General features: G+C 50.6%; 1 protein-coding gene across 11 annotated transcripts in view; it reads left to right on the top strand.

Annotated features, from left to right (window-relative positions):
- The window catches only part of EFCAB8 (EF-hand calcium binding domain 8), a 72522-nt gene that overhangs the window by 32629 nt on the left and 14613 nt on the right, over nucleotides 1-25280 (top strand). For 9 of the 11 annotated variants that reach the window (XR_013535053.1, XM_078371122.1, XM_035298099.3 and 6 more), the window contains 11 exons: nucleotides 3898-3965; nucleotides 4275-4426; nucleotides 5701-5838; nucleotides 7483-7593; nucleotides 9117-9344; nucleotides 9970-10040; nucleotides 12826-13030; nucleotides 13877-14089; nucleotides 15765-15902; nucleotides 21495-21713; nucleotides 22227-22385. Coding sequence is in view for 10 of the 11 variants with exons in the window: in XM_078371122.1 (XP_078227248.1) it covers nucleotides 3898-3965; nucleotides 4275-4426; nucleotides 5701-5838; nucleotides 7483-7593; nucleotides 9117-9344; nucleotides 9970-10040; nucleotides 12826-13030; nucleotides 13877-14089; nucleotides 15765-15902; nucleotides 21495-21713; nucleotides 22227-22385 (1702 nt within the window). In the remaining variant the exon portion in view is untranslated. The remainder of the gene's footprint in view (nucleotides 1-3897; nucleotides 3966-4274; nucleotides 4427-5700; nucleotides 5839-7482; nucleotides 7594-9116; nucleotides 9345-9969; nucleotides 10041-12825; nucleotides 13031-13876; nucleotides 14090-15764; nucleotides 15903-21494; nucleotides 21714-22226; nucleotides 22386-25280) is intronic. The other 2 variants (XM_035298100.3, XM_035298104.3) reach the window with 2 other exon arrangements.

Genomic DNA, 25280 nt, shown 5'->3' with positions numbered 1-25280 from the left:
GCTGGTATCATGGTATCGCTTTGTGTCTATCAGGGGTGTCCAATCTTTTGGTTTCCCTGGGCCACATTGGAAGAAGAATTGTCTTGGGTCACACGTAAAATGCACTAACACTAACAATAGCTGATGAGCTGAATAAAAATTACATAAAAATCTCATAATGTTATAAGAAAGTTTGTGAATTTGTGTTGGGCCACATTCAGAGCTGTCCTGGGCTTCGTGAGGCCCCTGGGCCGTGAGCTGGACAAGCTTGATGTATATGATACGTGTTTCATTCAGATCTTGCTTTATTGAGCCCCGATGGCAGGAGGATATCAGGGGGTCACCTCACCAGGGCCAGGAGGGCCTCTGTGGGCCGGCCCTGCTGCCTTCCTGACCTCTCTGCTTCCACTTTCCCACTCAGCTCCGCTGGCCTCCTTCAGGCTCAGGTGTGCTCCTGCCCCAGGGCCTTTGCACAGCTCTGCTGCCCTTGGTATGCTCTTATTTTTAAAATCAATTAACTTTAAATTAATGTTTTTATTATAAAAAGTTTTAAACACAAAAAATAGATAAAATCATAAAATTCTTTCCTATCACCTAGTAGCTAGTCCATGTTACCGTTTCCCCAAGTACCTCAGAGTATCTTCTTACGATATTTGGAACAAGATATAAACACGGTTCTGGGATGGTTTTGAGCAGAGAACCGGTGTGGTCTGACTTATGTATTGCAGGTGGAGTGTCCGTGGGCAGGGGTGGCGATGGAGACTCCAGTGAGGAGGCCATTGCAATAGTTGAGGCTGCATATGATGGTGGCCTAGAGCTGGCTTGTGTTGTGGGGTGGAGGGATTGGTGGTGTATTTTTGGGGTAGGTAGAGAACATATTTACACACACAAACATAGAGACACATACTCCCTTCCTTCCTTCCTTCAGTCTGGGTGACAGAGCAAGACCCTGTCTTAAAAAAAAAAAAAAAGACTTCATTTAGGCCGGATGTGGTGGCCCACACCTGTAATCCCAGCACTTTGGCAGGCCAAGGCAGGAGGATCCCTTGAGGCCAGGAGTACAAGACCAGCCTGTGCAACACAGCAAGATCCCACCTATACAAAAAATTTAAAAATTAGCTGGGTGTGGTGGTGCACCCCATGCTTTCTTGTTTGCATGCAGTACAAAGTACTAGCCAGCAGGTGGCATCATTGACCACTTGCTGGTCTCCCATTTTGGCAATGCCATCTTAGGGCAAAGCCTCTGTGGGTGGGGCTGGCATTGCCTCTGGAGTCAGCCTCAGCCTCCAAGGCAGCGTGGGCCTGAGGGTCTGGCTTCCCGGCAGCCCGCCTCCCCTGAGTTCTCAGATGGTTCAAGCCAGGAGCAAATCTGATGGAGCCAGTGTGGTGATAGGAGCCGGTGCTGTGTGGACCGACCCCTGGCATCTCCCCTGATGCTCCCTCTTCCTTCACCCCTGCCACCACTACCTGGTTGAAGCCACTATCGTCTCCCATCTGAACTGCTTGCCCTGGCCCTCTTTTTTTTTTTTTTTGAGACAGAGTCTCACTCTCTCACCCAGGCTGGAGTGCAGTGGTGCAATCTCAGCTCACTGCAACCTCCGCTTCCCGGGTTCAAGCAGTTCTTCTGCCTCAGCCTCCCAAGTAGCCGGGATTACAGGCACATGCCACCATGCCCAGCTAATTTTTGTATTTTTAGTAGAGACGGGGTTTCACCATGTTGGCCAGGCTGGTCTGGAACTCCTGACCTCAGGTGATCCACCTGCCTCGGCCTCCCAAAGTGCTGGGATTATAGGCATGAGCTACCGCGCCCGGCCAGAATGGAGTTTTGGTGAGAGAGTATAGTAGAAGGAGCTGGCGGGGCAGGATGTTGAGGATGAGAGGCACAGAGCATCTGAGGCTGTGGGGCCCTGGCCTTCCTGGAACTCCTGTCTCGGCCTCTCTGGCCCTCTAAGCCTCTCCTCTCCTGGATTGCTGGTTACTGAGATTTCTGCCACCTCCTGCCATGCCTACCCTTGGTCTGAATTCTGACCCCTGTGCGGGAGGAATCATTTTTTCTTCATTCATTGCAAGGTTTATGGCTGAGACTGTGATAACAAAAGGCAGACTAATGAGAAAAGCATGCACATTTAAGTTTCATGTGACATTGGAGCCTTCAGGAAAAAAAAAAGCAAAGACACAGAGACACTTGTAGTTTTGTTTTGTTTTTTTTTCTTTTGAGATGGAGTCTCACTCTTTTTCCCAGGCTGGAGTGCAGTTGTGCAATCTCAGCTCACTGCAACCTCCGCCTTCCGGGTTCAAGCGATTCTCCTGCCTCAGCCTCCCGAGTAGCCGGGATTACAGGCCTGCACCACGTCCAGCTAATTGTGTATTTTTTGTAGAGACGGGGTTTCTCCATGTTGGCCAGGCTGGTCTCAAACTCCCAACCTCAGGTGATCCACCCACCTCAGCTTCCCAAAGTGCTGGGATTACAGGCGTGAGCCACTGCTCCCGGCCTCCTGTGTATTTTTATGTGAAGTTTGATGAAGAATGGATAGTCATGCTGGACAACGGGACTAGTTCCATCTGATGGTAATGAACTGAGATAGGAGCCTGTTGGTCCAGATTCTCCTCTGTGTCCCTGTGTCTTCAGAAATAAGGACATTCTGGCCAGGCACAGTTCGAGAGGTCAGGAGTTTGAGATCAGCCTGACCGACATGGAGAAATCCTGTCTCTTCTAAAAATACAAAAATTAGCTGGGCCTGGTGGCACGCACCTGTAATCCCAGCTACACTGTACTCCAGCCCGGGCAACAGAGTGAGACTCTAACAACAAAAAAAGAGGGCCGGGCGCGGTGGCTCACGCCTATAATCCCAGCACTTTGGGAGGCTGAGGCGGGTGGATCACGAGGTTGAGAGATCGAGACCATCCTGGTCAACATGGTGAAACCCCATCTCTACTAAAAATACAAAAAATTAGCCGGGCATGGTGGCGCGTCCCTGTAATCCCAGCTACCCAGGAGGCTGAGGCAGGAGAATTGCCTGAACGCAGGAGGCAGAGGTTGTGGTGAGCTGAGATTGTGCCATTGCACTCCAGCCTGGGTAACAAGAGTGAAACTCCGTCTCAAAATAAATAAATAAATAAATAAAAATAAAAAAGAAAGGAAATAAGACCATTCCTTTCTCCTGGTATAGGGTGGGCGCCTATGGAATGACTGTTCTGACCTGCTTCAGGGGGAAGGCGAGTGTGGCCCTCCTGCTGCTTCTGCTGTTGTCTGAAATGCCAAGGTGCCATACTTTGGTGTAGCGTGTCTTACACCCTGTAGCTCCCATCGTTTGTGACCTGTGTGACCTTGGGCAACCTCCTTGACTTTTCCTTTTGGTGCCTCTGTCCCTAGCACAGGGCAGTTCCATCTTGGGCACTGTGTGCGGCGTCCAGCTGACACAGGAGACAGCACCCTGTGTGGGGACCACACGTAGCCAGGGCAGGGCACCTGGGAGCTTCTTTCCGTCCCTCCCTTGGAGCCCCCCACTTTTTTCTTGATTTGTATCATGGATGGGAAGATGCCTGTCCCAGTACAGTTGATGTGAAAATCAAGTTTGTCCTTGGAATGAGGCCAAATGCTTTGCAAATGTTAGGAGCTGTCTCTGCCTGCCTGGGAGCTGTCTCTACCTTGAAGGTGCCATCTACCCCGTGGGCTGCTGGTTTGGGGCTGGGACTGGGCTACTGCTTTGGCTGTGGTGCTGAGCCTGGGCTTGGCTGCAGGGTGAGCCCTGGGTGGTCTCCAGGACTGCTCCTCTCCTAGGGTAGAGAGATAGTGACTCCTCCCCAGGCCTCCTGGGAGGCCCTGCCTCCAGCTCCCCCCACCACAGTCTTAGTCTCAGAGGCTCCCTTGGGGCCACTGCTCCCAGCCCTGCAGCCCTCTCTCCTTTGATATTATAGGTTGTCAGCACTGCATTTAAGGAAAGGAATTCTTTGCTTCGATTACTGTCCAGACAGAAACTTCCTGGGTAGGTCATCTTCAGGTCACCCAGAAGCTGCTGGGGGGAGGGCTGCTGGGGACAGGGGCACCACCTGAGCTGAGGAGACGGCTGCACAGCTCTGGCCTCTGTCTGGCTTCCTCTCCTGCTGCTCCTTTCCCCACTTCTGGGCACCAGGGCTGTGTGATGACAGGCCCCCTGGGAGGCGGCTGGAGGGGCTGGAGCAGGTGGGGCAGAGTCATGAGGGACCTGGCAAGCCTGCTGGGGGCCAAGGACCTGGCCTTGGATGAAGGTCCCCAGTGGAGGCCCCTGGGACTGACACCTATGTCTTGACCCCAGTGACTGGTGGCTACGATGCCTTCATCCGCCTGTGGAACCCCTTTGTCTTAAAGAAGTTCTTGTGGCTGATGAAGGGACACCAGACCTCGGTGACGCACATCCTTGTGGACAGCAGGAACAGCAGCATCCTCATCAGTGTCTCCAAGGACAAGGTCTGCCCCCATGGTCCGCCTGACTCCTTCTGTTCCTCAGGGAAACATACTGGCCAAAGGAATGGTGTGACCTCCCTGCCCACAGCCCCACATCTGGCTGGAGGCCTAGTGGAAGGGGACCCAGGTGGAAGGAAGGTGAGGGTGGCCATGGGCCTCTGAGTGTGTCCCCAGAGCTGGGTTCCCAGGTAACCCAACCTGGCTTCTGACTTTGTGACCCTGGTAAGTCCTTCCCTTTTCTGAGCCTCAGTCTTCCCATCCATGGAATGGGCTGTTGAGTGGTTTAGAGAACCAGCAGCAAAACAGCAGTGCAGCGTCTGGTGCAGGGGAGTTGTGCACTGCGTGACAGCCGTTCCCCCGTGCTGCCCTGCCCTGATCTTTACCTCTCAGTGGCTCTAGTGACCCCTCCTCAGCTGCCTGGCCATCAGAGCTGGGCCTGGCTTTTCCCACATTCCAGGGCTCCCACTCAGGACCCACCACTGTGCTGCTCTGTAGCTGCTGGCTCAGGATACTGCCCCATCTTCTGGGCTGCGGGCCAGCGGTGCTGCGGGCCCTCCTTGAGGGGACAGCTTGCATTTTCTGGGACTCTGGAGGTGGAGAATTGTCAGGGCCCTCAGAGTCACTTGAGCCACCATCTCCAACACATCCATACACCCTCCTGTCTGGCATCTTCCCAGAAGCCCTGGGAGCTGGGATCATTGCCTCTGATGAAGGGTCTGAGTCTGGGGGAATGGGGACAGGGACGGGCTCACTGAGGCCCCTAGTCAGCCACAGGCAGAGGATGCCTCCAAGAAGTGAAGGTCTTGGAAGGACTTCTGTGGGCCCTCTACGGAAAGTTCCTTTGCCTGGGATGAGTGGGAGGGGCTCCTCTGGGGATAGGCAGGCCATTGTGGCAACTGTTGGTAGCCACTCACAGACTGTGTCCCAGACTGGAGTGGCAGCAAGGGAGGGCCCGGGCCCAGCACGTGCTGCCTGGCTTGGGTATTTTGTGCCCAGCCAACTAATTCAGATGCTCTGGCAGGGCGGAGGCCTAGGGGCAGGCTGGGGAGGTGTGGGGGCAGAGCTATGCCTGTCCCTCGCTCACTGTGTACCTGCGTTATCTGAGCACAAGAGTAGCCTCTCTGCTGCTGGGTGTGACGGTGCCAACACCATGCGTGTGTGTCGGAAGTGCTTGCATGATGTGCCTGGCCTTGGTCGCCAGACGTACCCCCAAGGCTTCAGGAGCAGCTGTATCCCCAGCACCCACCCTCCGCCTCTTGTCTGTTTCTCACCCGCAGAACATTCGTGTGTGGGACATGCTGGACCAAATATGCCTCCAGTCCTTTTGTGGGAAGTTTTTTGCCCTGGGAAACTGCCCCATCACCAGCGCCTACTTCTTCGAGAAGGACAATACCCTCATCTGCAGCACCTACTCAGTGAGAGCTGTCCCAGGAGGAAGTGGGGTTGAGGCCACAGGGAGAGGGCCAGGGTCTGGGTCTGACATCCCATGGGACATCCGTCCCTCCTGCTGAGGCTGCGAGACTCTGTGGTCTGGCCTACGAGGGGCCGTGTCTTGGGATTTCCTGAAATCTAGGCCCCCAGCCTGTCACCCTCTATGCAGCCGCTGCTGCTGTCTGCACTGCTCCCACTCAGGTGTCCTCAGCCTCTCCCTCTGGAAGCCACCCTGAACCTCAGGCTGGTTAGGAGCCCTTCCTCCATGCTTTCTCAGCCCCGTTCCTTCCCTCGGCCGAGACCCTCGTAACTGCCCTGTCACTACCACATAACTGTTTTTCCTGCTAAGGTATGAACTCCAGGAAACAGGCCATCTGTGACTCAGGACCCAGTGGGGACCCCTGTGAGGTCTGTCCTCACCCTGGAGGACAGGAAAGATGGGACAGGCAGGAGGGTCTTCCTGTGGAGGATGAGGGCTTCGGGAGCTGCAAGGCTGAACCACAGCCCATAGATGGGAGCAGAAGCCCAGAAAGGAGGCGCAGGTGCCACTCATGGTTGAGCTCCACTGAGGCCTCCCATGCTCAGTGGGCTGGGCCATTCTGGCTGGTGACACGTGTCATCCTTATGCACTTGGCTGGCTCTCCCCTAAAGGCAGGTTTCTTTCTTTCTTTCTTTCCTTGTTTTTTTTTCAAATGGAGTTTTGCTCTTGTCACCCAGGATGGAGTGCAATGACGTGGTCTTGGCTCACTGCAACCTCTGCATCCTGGGTTCAAGTGATTCTCCTGCCTCAGCCTCCTGAGTAGCTGAGATTACAGGTGCCTGCCACCATGCCCAGCTAATTTTTGTATTTTTAGTAGAGATGGGGTTTTGCCGTCTTGACCAGGATGGTCTTGAACTTCTGACCTCATGATCCACCCACGTTGGCCTTCCAAAGTGCTGAGATTACAGGCATGAGCCACTGTGCCCAGCCTTTAGCTTCTCAGAAGTTATAAGGTGGGTTTCTTGAGAAGGAAGGTCGTGGGTTCCTTTATCTCCTTGCTGAGTGCCAGACATTTGTCGAGGACAGCATTTGTTGAATTAAATAGGCCTTTGAAGTCCATTTGAGATCAACAAACCTTACCAACCCCTGCCTTTTGTCGGGATCTGAGAATATATGACAAAGATGCTGTCCCATTTCTCTAGGAACCTAAAGGGTAGAAGAAAAACAGAAATTTCAGTAGAAAGTGTTATGTATTATGGTAGAATTCTGTGCTCGGTGCTTTTCAGAGCATAGAGAAATCCTTAGCCTCGCCTGGGACAAGGGGGAGGCGGGGCGGAGCTTCCTGGAGGGAACACCTGATTGAGCTTTTAGCTTCTCAGAAGTCATAAGGTGAAAGGGATACTGGACTTGGAATTTGGGGTTCCAGGAACACTAGGGTTTGGGAGGCTCAGTCCCAGGGGGCAGGGCCATGGAGTAGGGTCGAGCTATCAGCAGGCCTGCTGGGGGCCTGGAGTCTTGTTGGAATCAGGCCTGCATGTGCTCAGGATGTCTTAATGTCATGGTTTATTGGAAGTTTCTCCTGGCGGCCTGCCACAGTGGGCAGAGCCCTTCTGACAGACCAGCTCTCTGCCCCTTTCCTCACCTCCAGATCGGGATCCTGAAAGGGTACTTAAAGGCCCAGGGGCCTTCCAAAGCAAGGAAGATGACAACTCACTCCTCACCCCTGTGCGCTGTCCTCTACAGCAAGATCTTCAAGCAGGTGAGTGGCCAGCACTGGCCTCGGAGGAGGCAGGAGCGCCAGGTGCCATGGGGTAGGACCAGGCCTCCTGTGTGCCTGGGTCTGTAGTCACCTCCCATGGCACACTGGAAACTCTTACAACTTTGATGGTGGTGCTGGGGCAGTGGGAGAGGAACAGAAAGCACTGCTGCGGATGGGCTGGCGTGGGATCAGCTCTGAGCTCTAACCGTCAGCCACAGGATCGCCTAACTCCTCTGAGCCTCATACCCTCAGCTGAGCGCCTTGGGTCAGCTCTGGAGTGGGCCTTCTTTACGTGGAGTATGGGACGGAGGGCTAGTGATGGGGCGCTCTCCTGGGTTCCCAGAGCGGGTGCTGTTCGTGGGCATCGCTTTCCAGGGAAGCCATAACTTGGCTTTGTTCATTGCAGGAAGGGAGAGAGGCCCAGGCTGCAGGCCGCGCCTTGGTCCTGCGTGGAGTTTCTGGGTTGGGCAGGGCAGCTGGGCACTAGGAGCTGCTTCTGAGGAGTGAGGACAGGAGGGGCTACTGCCCCTCTGCTCTCTCCCACCCACTGGGACCTTTTGTCTGGCGCAGGCTCTGGACAGGGGCACTGCATCGGCTGCAGAGGTGGCCTCAGGCTGCGCAAGGCTGGAGCTCACCACTCTGGGCTTGTCTCCCATCCCGGCTCCTGCCACCAGCATCTCTCACTGCCTTAGTGCTCTTCAGTGCCTTAGAAAGTTTTTTTAAAATTAAAAATAAATTCTCAGCTTTTCTACATGTTCTCATTAGGAGGGGTTGTTCTGAAACAACCTCATCGCTACTTTTTTTTTTTAAGGCAGGGTCTTGCAGTGTTGCCCAGGCTGGAGTACAGTGGTGTGATCTCGGCTCACTACAACCTCCGCCTTCTGGGTTTAAGTGATTCTCCTGCCTCAGCCCGAGTAGCTGGGATTATAGGCGTGCACCACCATGCCCAGCTAATTTTTGTATTTTTTAGTAGAGACAGGGTTTCAGTATGTTGGCCAGGCTCATCTCGAACTCCTGACCTCAAGTGATCTGCCTGCCTCAGCCTCCCAAAGTGCTGGGATGGATTACAGGCGTGAGCCACTGTGCCCGGCCTCACCTGCTACTCTTGCGTTATAACAGTGGTCATGGTGGCAAAATGTTTCATCGAGTGGCTTAGCCGTCCTTACTCTCAACATTTCCCTACTTAGGGGGCAGTTAGTTTATTTATTTTTTTTTGAGGGGGTGGTCATGATTAATGTTGCTTCAGTAATGTTTTTTCCAGATAGGGATTATTTTCTTTGGCTAGATCTTGATAAATGCCACTTCTGAGTTAACAGTTCTTCACCAAATGTTCCAGTTTGAACTGCCCTGTGCTACGGGGCAGAGGAGGTCCTGTTTTCAAGAGTGGCTTATGCTGTAGCAGGGGGCCCTGAACTTCTGTTTTCTCTGTGCATGGAGGGAAGGGGCCATGGCAGGCTGGAGGCCACCTTTGAGAGTGGAGGCCCCGGCCTCTGCAGCAGCCCCCAGCCGTGTGCTCCCCACAGGTGGTGAGTGGCTGCCTGCATGGCATAGTGAGTGTGTGGGAGGTCGTGACTGGCAGGAAGACGATGGAGTTCTCTGTATCTGGGGGCCAGCACATGGAGCTCACCGCCATGGCCCTGGATGAGTCTGAGCGCTGCCTGATCACAGGCTTGCGGGATGGCACGATAAAAATGTGGAACTACAACATCGGCAAATGCCTGCTGACCTTTCCCAATCCGGACCAGCTGGAGGTCAGTCTGGCTTGTCAACTAGAGCCAGGGAGGGCCTCTTGGGAAGCAAAGCCCAGCTCCTGTGACCCTGGGATGCATTACATTTTGTACCTCCGTGAAGGGGTGTTGACCACAGTCAGGTGGCCTGGCTTCAAACGTCCCTGAGCCTCTGTGTCCTCATGCATGAAATGAAGGCAGGTAACAGTGCCTGGCCTTACCGGTTTCCACTAAGGTTAGCTCCTGTTGCATTTTAAATTGGCTAGCACTTCTCATTCCACGTCCCGGCGCTTTGGATTGCATTTTTAGCAGTGGGGTCAGCTAATTCATAGCCACCCATGGTCACCCCTATTTGGTAAATGCCTGATGGTATCATAGGACCAGTCCATGGGAGTAGCATAGGGCAAAGCCAGCATCTCCAACCCAACTGCTGTGTCACAGTCCTTTAACCAGCTCAGAAAGTGCACTCAGCCAGCTGAGTGGTAATCCCAGCACTTTGGATGGCTAGGGCGGGTGGATCACCTGAGGCCAGGAGTTCGAGACCAGCTTGACCAATACAACGAAACCCCTATGTCTATTAAAACTACAAAAAAAATTTAGTCAGGTGTGGTGGAGTTCTAGTTCTATTATTTTCTTTCATCTTCAACAGATTAGTGGGATTATCCATATGAACAAAGTGTTCTACGTGACAGGATGGAGTAAGAGAGTCACTTATTTCCTGTGAGTAGAAAGTGTGCATGGTGAGTAGTTCACAGCAGCTGCATGCTCTCTCTCCAGGTTCCTCCATTCCTAGCTTTCCTGGTGGTTGGAACACCAAGCAGGAAGTTAGCGGTGGTTAATGACGATTGCTTCATCTACGTATTCATCCATCCATCCATCCTTCCATCGTTCACGAGGCTAATACACTGTTGGCTTTTTGCTAGGTGCCTGGGATGGGTATAAACAAGAGCGCTGGAGTCTTTATCCTCCTGGAGCATCTAGTTCAGTGGGGGAATGTCTTAGTCCATTTGGGCTGCTGTAACAATATCATAGACAGAGTTGCTCATAAGCAATAGGAATTTACTTATCAGAGTTCTAGAGATGAAGTTCAAGATCAAGGTGGCAGCAGATTTGGTGAGCCAAGATCATGCTGTTGCACTCTTTGGTGCCTGGTGAGGGCCCACTTCCTGATTCATAGACAGCTGTCTTCTTACTGTAACCTTACATGGTGGAAGTGGTAGGATATCTCTCTGGGGCCTCCTTTATAAGAACACTAATCCCCTTCATAAGGACTCCATTTTCTTTCTTTTTTTTTTTTTTATACGAAGTCTTGCTCCGTCACCAAGCTGGAGTGCAGTGGCACAATCTGGGCTCATTGCAACCTCTGCCTCCCAGGTTCAAGCGATTCTCCTGCCTCAGCCTCCTGAGTAGCTGGGACTACAGGTGTGCACCACCACGCCCAGCTAATTTTTGTAGTTTTAGTAGAGATGAGGTTTCCTCATGTTGGCCAGCATGGTCTCGATCTCTTGACCTTGTGATCCACCTGCCTCGGCCTCCCTAAGTGCTGGGATTACAGGCGTGAGCCACCGCACCCGGCCCAGTGCTCCACCTTCATGACCTCATTGCCTCCCAAGGCCCCACCTCCAAATATCCTCACCTTTGGGATTAGCCTTCAATATATGAATTTTGAGAGCAAAATTCAGTCTATGGTGTTCCATCCCTGACTTCTCAAAATTTGTGTCCTTCTCTGATGCGAAATATATTGATTTAATCCCAGTAGCCCCCCAAATCTTAACTTGTTCCAGTATCAACTTTAATGTCCAAGTCCAAAATATCATCTGAATATCACCTAAATCAAATATGGGTGAGTCTCAAGGCACAATTCATTCTGAAGCAAATTCCCCTCTAGCTGTGAACATGTGATACTAACATGTTATGTACTTCTGAAATAGAATGGTGGGACAGGCATAGGATAGATAAAAGGGAGAGACAGGAAAGAAGAAAGGGGACAGGTCCTGAGCAAGCCAAAAATCCATCGGGGCAATGCTAATAGACCTTAAATCTCAAGGATAATCCTCTTTGGCTGGATACCCTGCCCTTCAGGCCCACTGGGGTGGCAGTTCTGCCCCTGCTGTTTTGCCAGGCAGATGATTGGAACCCTAAGATTCTGGGCTGCCCTGCACCTGCAGATTTGGTAGCCTTGCCACCATGGTGGCTCTATGCCTGGGCCCTGCCCCTGCTTCGCTTCCCTGCATGAGCGCCCTGGCCCTGTGGGGCTGGAATTCCAAGGCTGTGGCTCTGCTGGGAGGCCCTGTCCTTTGAAATCTAGGTGGTGGGGGCAGCCATGTCCTCTCAGCTCTGCTGGGTGCAGTCTGTGCTGTACCAGCATCCACAGGAGCCACATGTGAGTGGTCAAGGAGCATGGAGAATGGAGCCTGTGAAGTTAGGTGATGATCTTACATGGTAGAGAGGAGAAGGGATCTCTCTGGGCCTCTAATTTTTGTTTTTTTTTAAGAGATAGGATCTTGCTTTATTGCCCAGGCTGGAGTGCAGTGGCATAATTACAGCTCACTGCAGCCTTGAACTTCTGGGCTCAAGTGATCCTCCTGCCTCAACCTCCTGAATAGCTAGGACTACAGGTGTGTGTCACTATGCCTGGCTAATTAAAAAAAATTTTTGTTTTTTAGAGATGTGGTTGTGCTCTGTTGCCCAGGCTGGTCTTGAACTCCTGGCCTCAAACGATTCTCCTTCCTTGGCCCCTCAAAGTGCTGGCATTATAGGCATGAGCCTCCATGCCTAGCCTAGAACCTCTTTTATAAAGGTACTGATTCCATTTATGAGGGCTCCGCCCTTCTGTCTGAATCACCTCCCAAAGGCCACATCTCAGAATACCCTCACATTGATGATTAGGTTTTAAGATGAATTTTTGGAGAATATGAATGTTCTGTCTGCATCAAGAAGGCAGATACTAATCAAATGTTAATACTTTCAGTTATAAAGTATATTAAGTGCCATGAAAAAAAAGTAGAAGTTTTTATGCGGGTTGAGTAGATGGAAACCTGATTTCTTTTTGGGGGTGGTGGTTACGAAAGGCTCAGTGAGGGTGTTGTGGGTGGAGTGCAATCTGAAGTGTGAGAAGGAAGGGTCTCAGTGAACTCTTTAGTAGAATGGGCTTTCCAGGAAGAACAGTTCAAGGTCCCTTTCTTTTTAGGGGACCTCGGTAAGGCCACAGTTTCCCCTCCTTTAAACTTTAATCCTTACCTAGGTGTCTGACTGGGGGTGTATTACAGATTTGTTATCCGTAAGATTAGTTTATGTAAAGCCTCTACGACAAGGCCTTTGTAGAAGGCATGTAGTAAGTGCTTAGTAAATGAGGTTAATGGGGCATGGCTTCAGCCCAGCTCCGATGCCTGAGAGTATCCTCCTCTGAGCCGGCTCCCAGAATCCTCTCGGCTCCAGTGCTTCCCCAATGGATGGAGCAATAAAGGCTGAGCTCTCAGCCCTCCCACCTCTGGCATGTGCACAGGTTCCACAAGACCAAGCAGGTGCTCCTGTGTGACCACTGGCAGACCTACCATGTGCAGGACATCCTGAGCATGGCCAAGTACCAGAACCAGTTCCTCGGGACCTCCTCCTACAGTGGAGACATCCTCTTCTGGAACACCAGCACACTCAAGCCCATCTTCAGCTTCAATGCCTCTATAAGCCCCTTGCCCTTGCAGCCCAAGAGGGTATGTTAACAGGAGCACACACTCCTTCCACCCTTCTCTCAGCTATGAGCCAGAATCCTGTGGGGCAGGGAGGGTGGGGAGCACCCTGGGAAGCAGGAGGGATGATGGCGACTTGTTCTGGAGAGGGTGGGGAGCTTGGTTAGGTAGGTGGTAGTTTCTGGAATTTTCCTCATTGGACAGATGAGATGAGAAAATGGAGGCACAGAGAGGTTAAGCACCTTGCCTAAGGTCACACAGCCAAGAAGTAGATCCAAACCCAGGCAATCTGACTCCAAAGGCGCCAGCCTGCCATCTGTAGGTTACTCACTCCCTCCCATTGCCACTACACATTACCCCTCTGGGCTCACCAGTAGGGACTAAGGCAACCCATTCTGTCTCCAAATTTCTGCATCTCAGCAGATCAAAGCAGGAAGGGACCTTAGGGGCCACCTCATCCAGTGGTTTTTCCAAATGTGTTGGGGAGAGATGCTTGGAAGCTACTGCCAGGGGCTCTGGTAGGTGGGGCTTCCCCCAGAATGGCTCAGCTTTTTATCTGTTTTATGCTTTGGAGCCTCCCTTGAGATTAAAGGTAACCCCAAAAATATTTGGAAACCACTGTCCATTTTACAGATGAGAAAACTGAGTTCTTCATGGGAGCAGTGTCCTGCTTGTGGGGACTCCGGGCACTGCAGCTGGCCAGGAATGGGGTTAGAAGCTCTGGGCTGATGTCTTCAAGGGGCCTAGGTTTCTGGGAAGCAAGGCCTGGGCGGCTGGAGGGCCCCGTGGTTTTGGCATTGATCGGGGGCAGCCCAGAATTTACCTCTAGGACACTGCAGTGCCTTAGGGGCTGCTTTCTCCTTGGCACAGGCACAAGATGCGAACTACTGCCTGGCTGAGAGCCGGAGGCCCAGCGGACCCTGTGTGGAACGGGAGAAGTGGGCGTACAAGACCCGCAAGAAGCTCTCTAGTCTCGGCCCCAAGTCTGGGGCCAGTACCAACCTGAGGCAGAGCCTGGCGTCGGCTCCCCCAGTGATGAGGTTCCCGAGAGACAAGAAGTCAGACAGGCCTGTGCCCCAGCAGGTGGGAGTGAGAGCCCAACCCGAAGGCTACCCTCACTCTCCAGCCGCCGGCATTCACACACCTGCTGTGTGTGTGTTTCCTTACTGGGATGCACTTTTTCCAGAGTGCCTTTAGGTCCCTTAACTCACTTGTTTTGACCATTGTGGGCCTGGGTAGGGCACTCTCTGATTTTAGTCCCACTGGAAAAAATCCCACTGAAATCTAACCTGGAGCTGGGGCTTGGTCCCTTCCCAGGGCATGGCTGATACCAGGCCTCAAAGTCTGAAAGCTGAAAGGCAGGACCCAAAGAGAACACAGCCCCGGAAACCAAAAATTGGATGTTAGATCCTGGGCTGCATTCTCAGTCCTCGAGCGCAAGTCCCCTGACCCTGGCCCAGGTGCAGAGGTGAGCCACGGGGGCCTCAGCTACTTGGAGACCAGGCTGCAAGAGTCTGAGACCCAGACACAGACAAATCACTCTCTTCCTTCTCTGAGCCTCATCTCTGCTCCAGGACTAGCCCTTCCAAGAATGGCTGGCATTGTTATTTTACTGGGGGTAAGGAGAAAGAGCAGGAGGAGTTACTTTTCCTACTTGCAGGAGATGGCTTGCCCTTGAGCTTTCAGCCGTGAGGACAGTATTCCAACAGTCAGTGCAATAATCTCTTGTATCGGGGAGGAGGAACCAGCCAGATTGTTCTCACAGTCAAGGTCTGATTTCCATTCCTGGGAGCTGAGGCTTGAGTGAGAACCACCACCTTCCCCAGACACACAATAATTGCTAGGCCTAGGGCAGTCTAGACCTCGATTCAGCATGATCTGCTAGGATATTGTTTTGCTGTGAGATGGGTACACTTTACCGCCAGACACTCATACCATCTTTGAGTTACCAGAGCTTCCACCACTGCTTTCACATCTTCTAGGGCAATGGGTGGATGGGGATATTTGCTCCTCTATCCTTATTTTTATTTTTTACTTTTTTTTTGAGATGGAGTCTCACTGTTACCCAGGCTGGAGTGCAGTGGCATGATCTCTGCTCAGTGCAACCTCCATCTCCCAGGTTCAAGAGATTCTCCTGCCACAACCTCCTAGTAGCTGGGATTACAGGTGTGCACCACCGTTCCCAGCTAAATTTTTTGTATTTTTATTTACTTATTTATTTAATTATTATACTGTAAGTTCTGGGGTACATGTGCAGAACGTGCAGGTTTGTTACATAGGTATACACATGCCATGGTGGTTTGCTCCATCCATCATCCCATCATCTACATTAGGTATTTTGCCTAATGCTAATTTTTTGTATTTTTATTGGAGACAGGGTTTCTCCATATTGGCCAGGCTGGTCTCGAACTCCTGGCCTGAAATTTTCTGCCTCGACCTCCCAAAGTGCTGGGATTCCAGGTGTGAACCACCATGCCCTGGCTTTATCCTCATTTAACCAGGATGGTCTCTTCCAGGACAAAGGGTCTTCCCCAAAGGCAAACTCAAGTCTTTGCCCCAGTTTTGCTGCGACAAAATTTCTGGGAACTTAAAGTGGATGTTTCCAGGATTCACTGAGCTGCTTTTCTCAGGGCAGTGTACCTGCTGCGGGGGCTCGGGAGTGCCACCTCTTTTATCATCTTTCTCTGGTCTCTGATCCCCCATTGGGAAGGGAAACACCCTCATGGTGACTAGGGTGCCCATCTTTCTTTCCTTCCAGAAACCTTCCAGTGCTGCTGGCTCATCCAGGCAGCCAAGCAAGATCCATAGCCAACAGTCCCTTTACAAAGAGGCTGAAACGAGGAAAGGAGAATTGCAGAAGAATTTGTTGCTTCAATCCAGTGCCTCAGTGGAGAAGGTTGGCTGTGATCAACCAGGGAGTGGGATGTGAGCCAGGGAGTGGGCAGTCAGGATGGGGCTTGGGAGGTGTCTTGGAGAGGATGGAGCCACTTGGGATTCTGAAGTAAGAGCTGTGGCGTCTGGGGAGAGCTCCTGTATTAATCTGTTTTCACGCTGCTGATAAAGACATACCCAGGACTGGGAAGAAAGAGGTTTAACTGGATTTACAGTTCCACATGGCTGGGGAGACCTCACAATCATGGTGGGAGGGGAAAGGCACTTCCTAAGTGGCAGCAGCAAGAGAAAATTAGAAGCAAAAGTGGAAACCCCTGATAAACCCATCAGATCTCGTGAGACTTATTTACTATCACGAGAATTGTTGGGGAAAGACAGGCCCCCATGATTCAGTTACCTCCCCCTGGGTCCCTTCCACAACACGGGGGAATTCTGGGAGGTACAGGTGAAGTTGAGATTTCAATGGTGACACAGCTAAACTATATCAGTTCCCCAGGAGGTGGAGTTGGGGTGCCTAGGGAGGTGAGCAGCGTCGCCTCTGGACTGGGGATAGCAGTGTTTCCTCTGGAGTGGGAGGCAGGAGAGGCAGCATCTCCAGACTCCAGTTAAGTTAGAATGCCCTCCTATTAACTGGGAGGGTGTTTTATACCGAACATGAGCTGGGCATGGGTTCATCTCTGGTCTCCTTCCTGTACCTTCTCCTTTCTGACCCTGGACGCCCCTCACCGTGATACTGACTCCCCCTCCTGAAAATACAAATCATAGTTGAGTTAGGATGTGGCAGGCCTGCCCCATCACCCAGCTCCAGGGACCAGCAACTTGAAAACAAGGGGGCTGTGTCCTGAGAGCTGGGTTTTGCAGTGCTGGGAGGGAGAGCCAGGAGTTGCTGCACGTTCTCTCCTCCAGATTCCGAATATTTCTCTCCCTTTTTTTTTCTTGAGACAGGGTCTCACTGTCAATCAGGCTAGATTGTAGTGGTGTGATCACAGCTCACTACAGCCTCAACCTCCTGGGCACCAGTGATCCTCCCACTTCAGCCTGTGAGTAGCTGGGACTATAGGCATGCAGTATCATGCCCAGCTAATTATTTTTGTATTTTTTTTTTCTTTTGTAGAGATGCAGTCTCACTGTGCTGCCCAGGCATAGTCTTGAACTCCTGGGCTCAAGTGATCCTCCTGCCTCAGCCTCCCAAAGCGTTGGGATTATAGACGTGAACCACCATACCTGAACACCATTCAGACGTGAACACCATTCCTTCTCTCTCTCTTTAAGAAAAAAAAACGAAACCTTAAATAACTTTTAAAAGTAAAGATACTAATTTATAGTAAAAAGAAGAAGTGCATGTAAAGAAAGAAAGAAAAGTCCCCCATGCCTCGCCCTACTCCATCCCACCCTCAGCAGCAGCAGTCACTGCTAACAGGTTGGTTTTAGTCTTGTACTTTTTTTTTGACTAGTAAAAAATAATAGCTATGTCCTGCCATTTGCTTTTTTCTGTAAGTCTATAGTGTGGATATACTTTCATGAGAGGGATTCAGATTCATCTTATTCTTTTGTTACCTTACTCTTTTTGTTTTCTGAGAGGGAGTCTTGCCTTGTCGCCCAGGCTGGAGTGCAATGGCACAATCCTGGCTCACTGCAACCTCCGTCTCCTGGGTTCAACCGATTCTCCTGCCTCAGCCTCCTGAGTAGCTGGGATTACAGGTGCCCGCCACCATGCCTGGCTAATTTTGTATTATTATTATTAATAGTAGTAGAAGTAGTAGTTATGGGATTTCACCATGTTGGCCAGGCTGGTCTTGAACTCTTTTTTTTTTTTTTTGAGACGGAGTTTCGCTCTTGTTACCCAGGCTGGAGTGCAATGGCGCGATCTCGGCTCACCGCAACCTCCGCCTCCTGGGTTCAGGCAATTCTTCTGCCTCAGCCTCCTGAGTAGCTGGGATTACAGGCACGTGCCACCATGCCCCGCTGGTATTTTTTGTATCTTTAGTAGAGACGGGGTTTCACCATGTTGGCCAGGCTGGTCTCAAACTCCTGACCTTGTGATCCACCCACCTCAATCTCCCAAAGTGCTGGGATTACAGGCGTGAGCCACTGCACATGGCCCATTATTTTTTGTTTTTTGAGACAGGGTCTCAGCTCTCTTTCTTGCCCAGGCTGGAGTGCAGTGGCACAATCACGGCTCACTGCAACCTCCACTTCCCAGGCTGAAGTAATCCTCCCATCTCAGCCTTCTGAGTATTAATAGCTAGGACCATAGGTGTGTGCTACTGTGCCTGGCTGATTAAAAAAAATTATTTCTAGAAATAGAGTCTCCCTATGTTGCCCAGGCTGGTCTTGACCTCCTGGGCTCAAGCAGTCCTCCCACCTTGGCCTCCCAAAGTGCTGGGATTACAGGCGTGAGCCACCACGCCCAGCTACATGTGTTGTTTTCATTTTGTCCACCAAGCAGCCCTGGGTAGTAAGTACCATCATTCCCATTTTATGGCTGAAGAAACAGGCTCAATGAGGTCAAGTGACTTGCCCAAGATTCTTACTGCCAGAAAATGGCAGAGCCAGGGCCTGATTCTAGGTCTGTTTGATTTTGAAGTTCAAGTTCTTTTCACTCTTTGTGCCACCACTGTTGGGAATTCCTTGGACTTTTTATGTGGCCTGGTGATCTGGGTGTCATAAGGACTTGTATCATGAATCTTGATTGAATATTTGGCCAGAGAATTGCATGTTTCTAGGATTAGAAACACACTCCTGGAAAGCTTTCACTATGTTGTGTTATGTTTCAGTGGTAACTAGTATTTATTGAGCTCTCAATATCTGCCAGACAATGAACTTAACGATTTGCTTGTATCATTTTTTTGTTTTTGAAGTATCGATTGAAGGACTGAATGTCATCGGTGAGATTTGAGGCACTGGCTGGTAGGGCTGTGTGTGTGTGTGTGTGTGTGTGGTGTGGGGTGTGTGTGTGTGGTGTGTGTGTGTGGTGTGTGTGTGGTGTGTGTGGTGTGTGTGGGGTGTGTGTGTGTGGTGTGTGTGTGTGGTGTGTGTGTGTGGGGTGTGTGTGGGGTGTGTGTGGGGTGTGTGTGTGTGGTATGTGTGTGTGTGGTGTGTGGTGTGTGTGTGGTATGTGTGTGTGTGGTGTGTGTGTGGTATGTGTATGTGTGGTATGTGTGTGTGGTGTGCGTGTGTGTGTGGTGTGTGTGTGTGGTGTGTGTGTGTGTGGTGTGTGTGTGTGTGGTGTGTGTGGTGTGTGTGTGTGATGTGTGTGGTGTGTGTGTGTGGTGTGTGGTGTGTGTGTGGTGTGTGTGTGTGGTATGTGTGTGTGTGGTGTGTGTGTGGTGTGTGTGTGTGGTGTGTGTGGTGTGTGTGTGTGGTGTGTGTGTGTGGTGTGTGTGTGTGTGGTGTGTGTGTGGTATGTGTATGTGTGGTATGTGTGTGTGGTGTGCGTGTGTGTGTGGTGTGTGTGTGGTGTGTGTGTGTGGTGTGTGTGTGTGTGGTATGTGTATGTGTGGTATGTGTGTGTGGTGTGCGTGTGTGTGTGGTGTGTGTGTGGTGTGTGTGTGTGGTGTGTGTGTGTGGGGTGTGTGTGTGGTATGTGTGTGTGTGGTGTGTGTGTGTGTGGTGTGTGTGTGGTGTGTGTGTGGTGTGTGTGTGTGTGGTGTGTGTGTGGTATGTGTGTGTGGTGTGTGTGGGGTGTGTGTGTGGTATGTGTGTGTGGTGTGTGTGGGGTGTGTGTGTGGTATGTGTGTGTGGTGTGTGTGGGGTGTGTGTGTGTGTGGTGTGTGTGTGGTGTGTGTGTGGTATGTGTGTGTGTGGTGTGTGGTGTGGTGTGTGTGTGTGTGTGTGTGTGGTGTGTGTGGTATGTGTATGTGTGGTATGTGTGTGTGGTGTGTGTGTGTGTGTGGTGTGTGTGTGTGTGTGTGTGTGTGTGTGTTTATAAGGGCCTGCTGGTCCCTGTCTAAGGCTGGCCCCCTCTGGACACTGACCCTCACCTCTGACTTCAAGGTGCACTGTCTCCACCTGCATCACTCCTTGAGTAGCAGGGTCCCTTCTCTCTTGGGCACTGGTGGGCAGAGTGAAGCACTCTACGGTGGTACGCTGGAGAGAGTCCAGAGTGCTTGGGTCACCTCTGATCTCAGCTTCTCCTTAGTGGAAGAGGGGCTTGGGTGGGCTGGGGTAAGGATGCCTCATGGGTAGTGGGTGGGGGTCTTACCTGTTGGGTCTTCCTTCCCATTCTTTCTGGCCATCCCAGAAGACTGTGGGGCATGGCAGAAAGAGCACTAGGAGGGAGTCCAGGATGCAGATCCAGGACCAGCTGTGTCCCTGACAGTCTTTATTTTTAATTTTACTTATTTATTTTTGAGATGGAGTCTCACTCTGTTGCCCAGGCTGGAGTGCAGTGGTGTAATCTCAGCTCACTACCACCTCTGACTCCTGGGTTCAAGTAATTCTCATGCCTCAACCTCCTGAGTAGCTGGGATTACAGGCTTGTGGAACCATACCTGGCTAATTTTGCGTTTTTAGTGGAGATGGGGTTTCACCATGTTGTCCATGCTAGTCTTGAACTTCTGGCCTCAAGTGACCCTCCTGCCTTGGCCTCCCAAAGTATTAGGATTATAGGCCTGAGTCACTGTGCCCAGCCCCTGACAGTCTTTAGATGAAGCACTTGCCCCTGGCCATCTCTGTAGTAGGGAAAGACCAGATGGCGGGCAGTGGAAAATTGCTCCAAGTTATATGAAGTTTAGCCAGTTACTAGCTGCAGTGGCTTCCTCTGAAGGGACCCACAGGGAGGCTGTTAGCTCCTGTGGTTGAGAAACTATCTGGGGTTCCTGGGCTGAGTGAGACCGAAATACGTGACTTTAGTCCAGCAGTTCTTTTCAAAATGAGCAGGCCAATGTGTTGGAGGGGGCTGGATGCTGAGTGCAAAAGGAATAGTGTTGGTTACCTGTCCCTTGTGGCCACACGGCTCTGTTCTGCCTCGGGCCACCATTCCCACTGTGCTTTTCCCCGCTATGAGCAGCAGATGCCGGCCATGCAGTTGACCCCGTGCTCTGGGTGGGCCGTCCCTCTCCAGTGCTGCCCAAGTCCTGAGCGCTCACTCAGCTTCACCCTGCTGCTCTCACCGTCCCAGGGCTGGCAGAGGAATGGCTGCAATGGCTGCCTCAGCTTTTCCCTAGTTCAGACATGGGACACCTTTGTGGCACATCACTTTGGTGAATCCTGTGCAGCTATGAGGAACCACATTTTAGAAAAATATTTAATCATCTGGAATGCGCTTGTGACAAAATTTAAAACACATCCTTTAAAATGACAGTTAATGACTACTGTAAAAGTTGTGTGCATCTTAATTTTTTTATGGTTTTGATTTTTCAAACAAAACTGGGAACATCTGAAACTATCGTTTAGCTCTTGGCTTTTTTTTTTCAAAGGGGTATGATGTTCCTTGTCACCAGCTGGGTAGGAAGGGTGGGACCGCCATCACCACTCCCATTGGACATCTGGGAAATTGGGGAACCAGGTGGCTGTGGTGACTTGCTGGGGTCCCTCAGCACCATGCGACAGTGGCTCATAGCGCTGCTGAGCCACACCCTCCTCTCTCCCTCAGATAATCTTCCTGCAGACCAGGCCTCGTCTGCCACACACGGCTGCCCTGCTGAGCAGCTGCATGGATGGCTACCTCTATGCCTGGTCCATCCACGGGAATGGGGGCCTGCTGGGGAAGTTTCCTGTGGACCTAGACCCTGGGGACGTTGTCGTGGGTGCCATGGCCACTGATAAAAATGACTGGATCCTCATCACGGGGGATTGTAGAGGATACATCAAGGTGAGGAAGAACCGGCACTGAGATTGAGGGGCTGGTGCCAACCAAGCGTCCGGCCAACTCTTTGCTGCACGTGGCCCTTGCCTGGTTCCTACTCCCTCTGGGTACTGGGTCCATTTGTAAAACAATGCAGGGAGGAGGGTCATGCTATGCTCAGTGACATGAGTGGGGGCTTGGTTCAAAAGGCTCCTCCAAGAAGCCTTCCCCGATGAATTCCAGGCTCCATCATTGTCTTCCACAACTCCCTCATCCCTCAGTCATGTGGCTAATCTAGGATCAGCTGGCTCAGGAGCTGATTTTGTGCCTTGTGGCAAGATGTGAGGCAGGGGTGAGCCAGTCACACTCTGCCTGCCTGCTCATCCTGGAGTCTGGCCTAGAAGATCCCTAAGGCCCTTTCTGGCCCTGAGTGGTGAGGTATCCCCAACAAAGGAAGAGGAAGGGTCAGGAGGAGCCCACAGAGTGAGTTGGGGTCTGGGTCAAGGCATGTGAGGCCACTAACCCATACTTTGTGTCTAGATCTGGGACATCAAGGATTACTGCACATGCCCTGATAAACAGCCATTCCAATCCAGTGGCGCCAAGGTTGTCCCTGAAGCACCCAACAAGTTCCGGTTCTTAATTCCTCAGCAGGTTGGGACCAGCTTCCCATCCTCCGTCCCCTTGGAGGATAAAGAGGTAGGAGGATTACTGGAGGGTTGCTCAGGAAAGTGCCTATAGCCCCACAGATGAGTTAGGATCATCGACTGTCTCATACCCAAGAGAAATACATTTCCTAAAAGATAAGAGCAAAAATGTTGGTAGAATTAGTATTCATAATAATGCCACATGAGAAAAAACCCAAATGCCCATCACTGTAGACTTGAAAATAATTAGAAAAAAACTACAGAATAATATCTGGCACCGGAAATGAATTTAGTCACTACAAAACGGAGAACTCCTCAAACAATTTAGGCAAAAGAAGTTAGACACGAAAGAGTATATATTAGAAATGATCATTTTGTTGGGGGAGGGGAGAGGCTGGAAGGAGTCATGAAGGAGACTTCTGGGGTGGGTGGCAATGTTCTGACTCATCAACGGGCCTGGTCATGCAGTTGTGTTCAGTTTCTAAAGATTTATTCAGTGGTGGGCCGGGTGCAGTGGCTTTTGCCTGTAATCCCAGCACTTTGGGAGGCCAAGGCTGGTGGATTACCTGAGGTCAGGGGATTGAGACCAGCCTGACCAACATGGTGAAATTCCATCTCTACTAAAAATACAAAAATCAGCCGGGTGTGATGGCACGCGTTTGTAATCCCAGCTACTTTGGAGGCTGAGGCACAAGAATTGCTTGAACCTGGGAGGTGGAGGTTGCAGTGAGCTGAGATTGCGCCATTGCACTCCAGCCTGGGTGACAGAGCAAGACTCTGTCTCAAAAAAAAAAAGAAATTTTTTTTAAAAATTCAGTGGTATGGTTATATACAGTTTTCTGTGTGTATATTTATACATCAATGAAAGTTTTAAAAAGTCAGCCAACATAAAAAGGCTTACAGCGAAGAGTCTAAGTCCCATTCCCGTTCCCCCAAAACAGTTCATGTGTCCCTGAAATGACCAGCTGTGTTGATCTTTGGGCATCCCTCCAGTGTTTACTTATGCAAACAAACGTGTAGAGTTATTTTCCCCTACCTGAAGGTAGCCTTTCACGCACACTGGAACTCATCTGGCTTTTCTCGCTGTATGATACCTCTCCGAGACCTTTGCATAGCAGCACATTATCCCTTTTCCAGGTAAATTTGCCTTTAAAAAAATCTTACACAAAAGTGAATAGTGAGTGTCGTTTTACATACGTGAAGAGACAAGTGGGTTGCTAGGTGAGGGGGTCGCATGCATTTGCAATTTCGATAGCCCTCTTGTAGTCTTACATGCCTTCTGAATCTCTGCATGAGTATGTTGTGGCCACTCAGTTTTGGTATGAAGAGAATGTCATTGTATTCAAATATCTTGGGAACTGGTTACCCACAGCGTCAACATGTGAAGAATCTGTCATGTCGATACAATCATTGTAACAATAATATGTACTGCTTGCAGTGTTCCAGAGATGGTGATTAGTGGGCTGTATATGCATTCATTCGTCTCCATGATGACTTGTGAGGGAGATGTTATTTTTCAGATGAGGAAGTAATGAAACCGAAGAGCTGAGAGACTCGTCTAAGCTCCAGTAGCAACCAGTGTAGACCTGGGACTAAACCCTAGTCTGTCTGACTCCAGCATCTGTGTTCCTGACCATCTGCTCTTAGTTTTATAACAATATGTTTTAAACAATTGGGATTATATTGTATGTAACTAGAATTTCATGTATCATCAAATATTTTTTCTTTAAAAATTTTATTAATATTGTTTCAAATGGGCAAATCATAATTATTTACATTTCTGAGGTTCAGTGTGATGTTTTGATCTATGTACACCTGTGGAATGATTAAATCAAGCCAATTAACATACCTACCACCTTGGCCGGGTGCGGTGACTCAGGCCTATAATCCTGGCACTTTAGGAGGCCAAGGTGGGGGGATCACGAGGTCAGGAGATTGAGACCACCCTGGCTAACATGGTGAAACCTCCGTCTCTACTAAAAATCCAAAAAAAATTAGCTGGGCATGGTGGCGCATGACTAGTCCCAGTGAGGCAGGCGAATCGCTTGAACTGGGGAGGCGGAGGTTGCAGTGAGCTGAGATTGCACTATTGCACTCCAGCCTGGGCAACAGAGCCAGACTCCATCTCAAAAAAACAAAAACAAAACCCAAAAAGCATATCTACCACCTCACTTACTTACAATTTTTATGGAGATCCACTTAAAATTTACTCTTTTAGTTAGGTTGAAGGATGCAATATATTATTGACTGTAGTCTCTCTGCTGTGCAACGGATCTCAAAACATTCCTCCTGTCTTACTGAAACTTGGTGTCCCTCTGACCAATAGCTTCCTATTCTCTCCCCGTCATTCTCCACCCTACCCTCTAAGCCTCTGGTAACCATCATTCTCTTTTCTACTTCTTTTTAAAAACCTTTTGTTTTTAAACAAAAGTGCGGTGGCCCATGCCTGTAATCCCAGTACTTTGGGAGGCTGAGGTAGGTGGATCACCTGAAGTCAGGAGTTCAAGACCAGTCTGGCCAGCATGGTGAAACCCTGTGTCTACTAAAAATACAAAATTAGCCGGGTGTGGTGATGAGTGCCTGTAATCCCAGCTACTCTGGAGGCTGAGGCAGGAAATCACTTGAATCTGGGAGGCAGAGATTGCAGTGAGCTGAGGTTGTGCCACTGCACTCCAGCCTGGGCAACAAAGTGAGATTCCGTCTCAAAAAATAAATAAATCAAATCAAATAAAAAAACATTTTTTTTTTTTTTTGGTAGTGATGAGGGTCTCACTATTTTGCCTGGACTGGTCTAAACTCCTGTGCTCAAGGAATCCTCCTACCTTGGCCTCCCAAAGTGCTGGGATTACAGGTGTGAGCCACTGTGCCCGGCCCTTTAAGCTTCTATGAGTTTGACTTTTTACAATTCCATATATAAATAAGATCATGCGGTATTTTTCTTTCCTGC

The sequence above is a fragment of the Callithrix jacchus genome, chromosome 5 (genome assembly GCF_049354715.1).
Source record: "Callithrix jacchus isolate 240 chromosome 5, calJac240_pri, whole genome shotgun sequence".
NCBI lineage: Eukaryota > Metazoa > Chordata > Mammalia > Primates > Cebidae > Callithrix > Callithrix jacchus.
The sequence above is the reverse complement of the archived record's forward strand: the minus strand, read 5'-3'. Positions and strand labels throughout refer to the sequence as shown.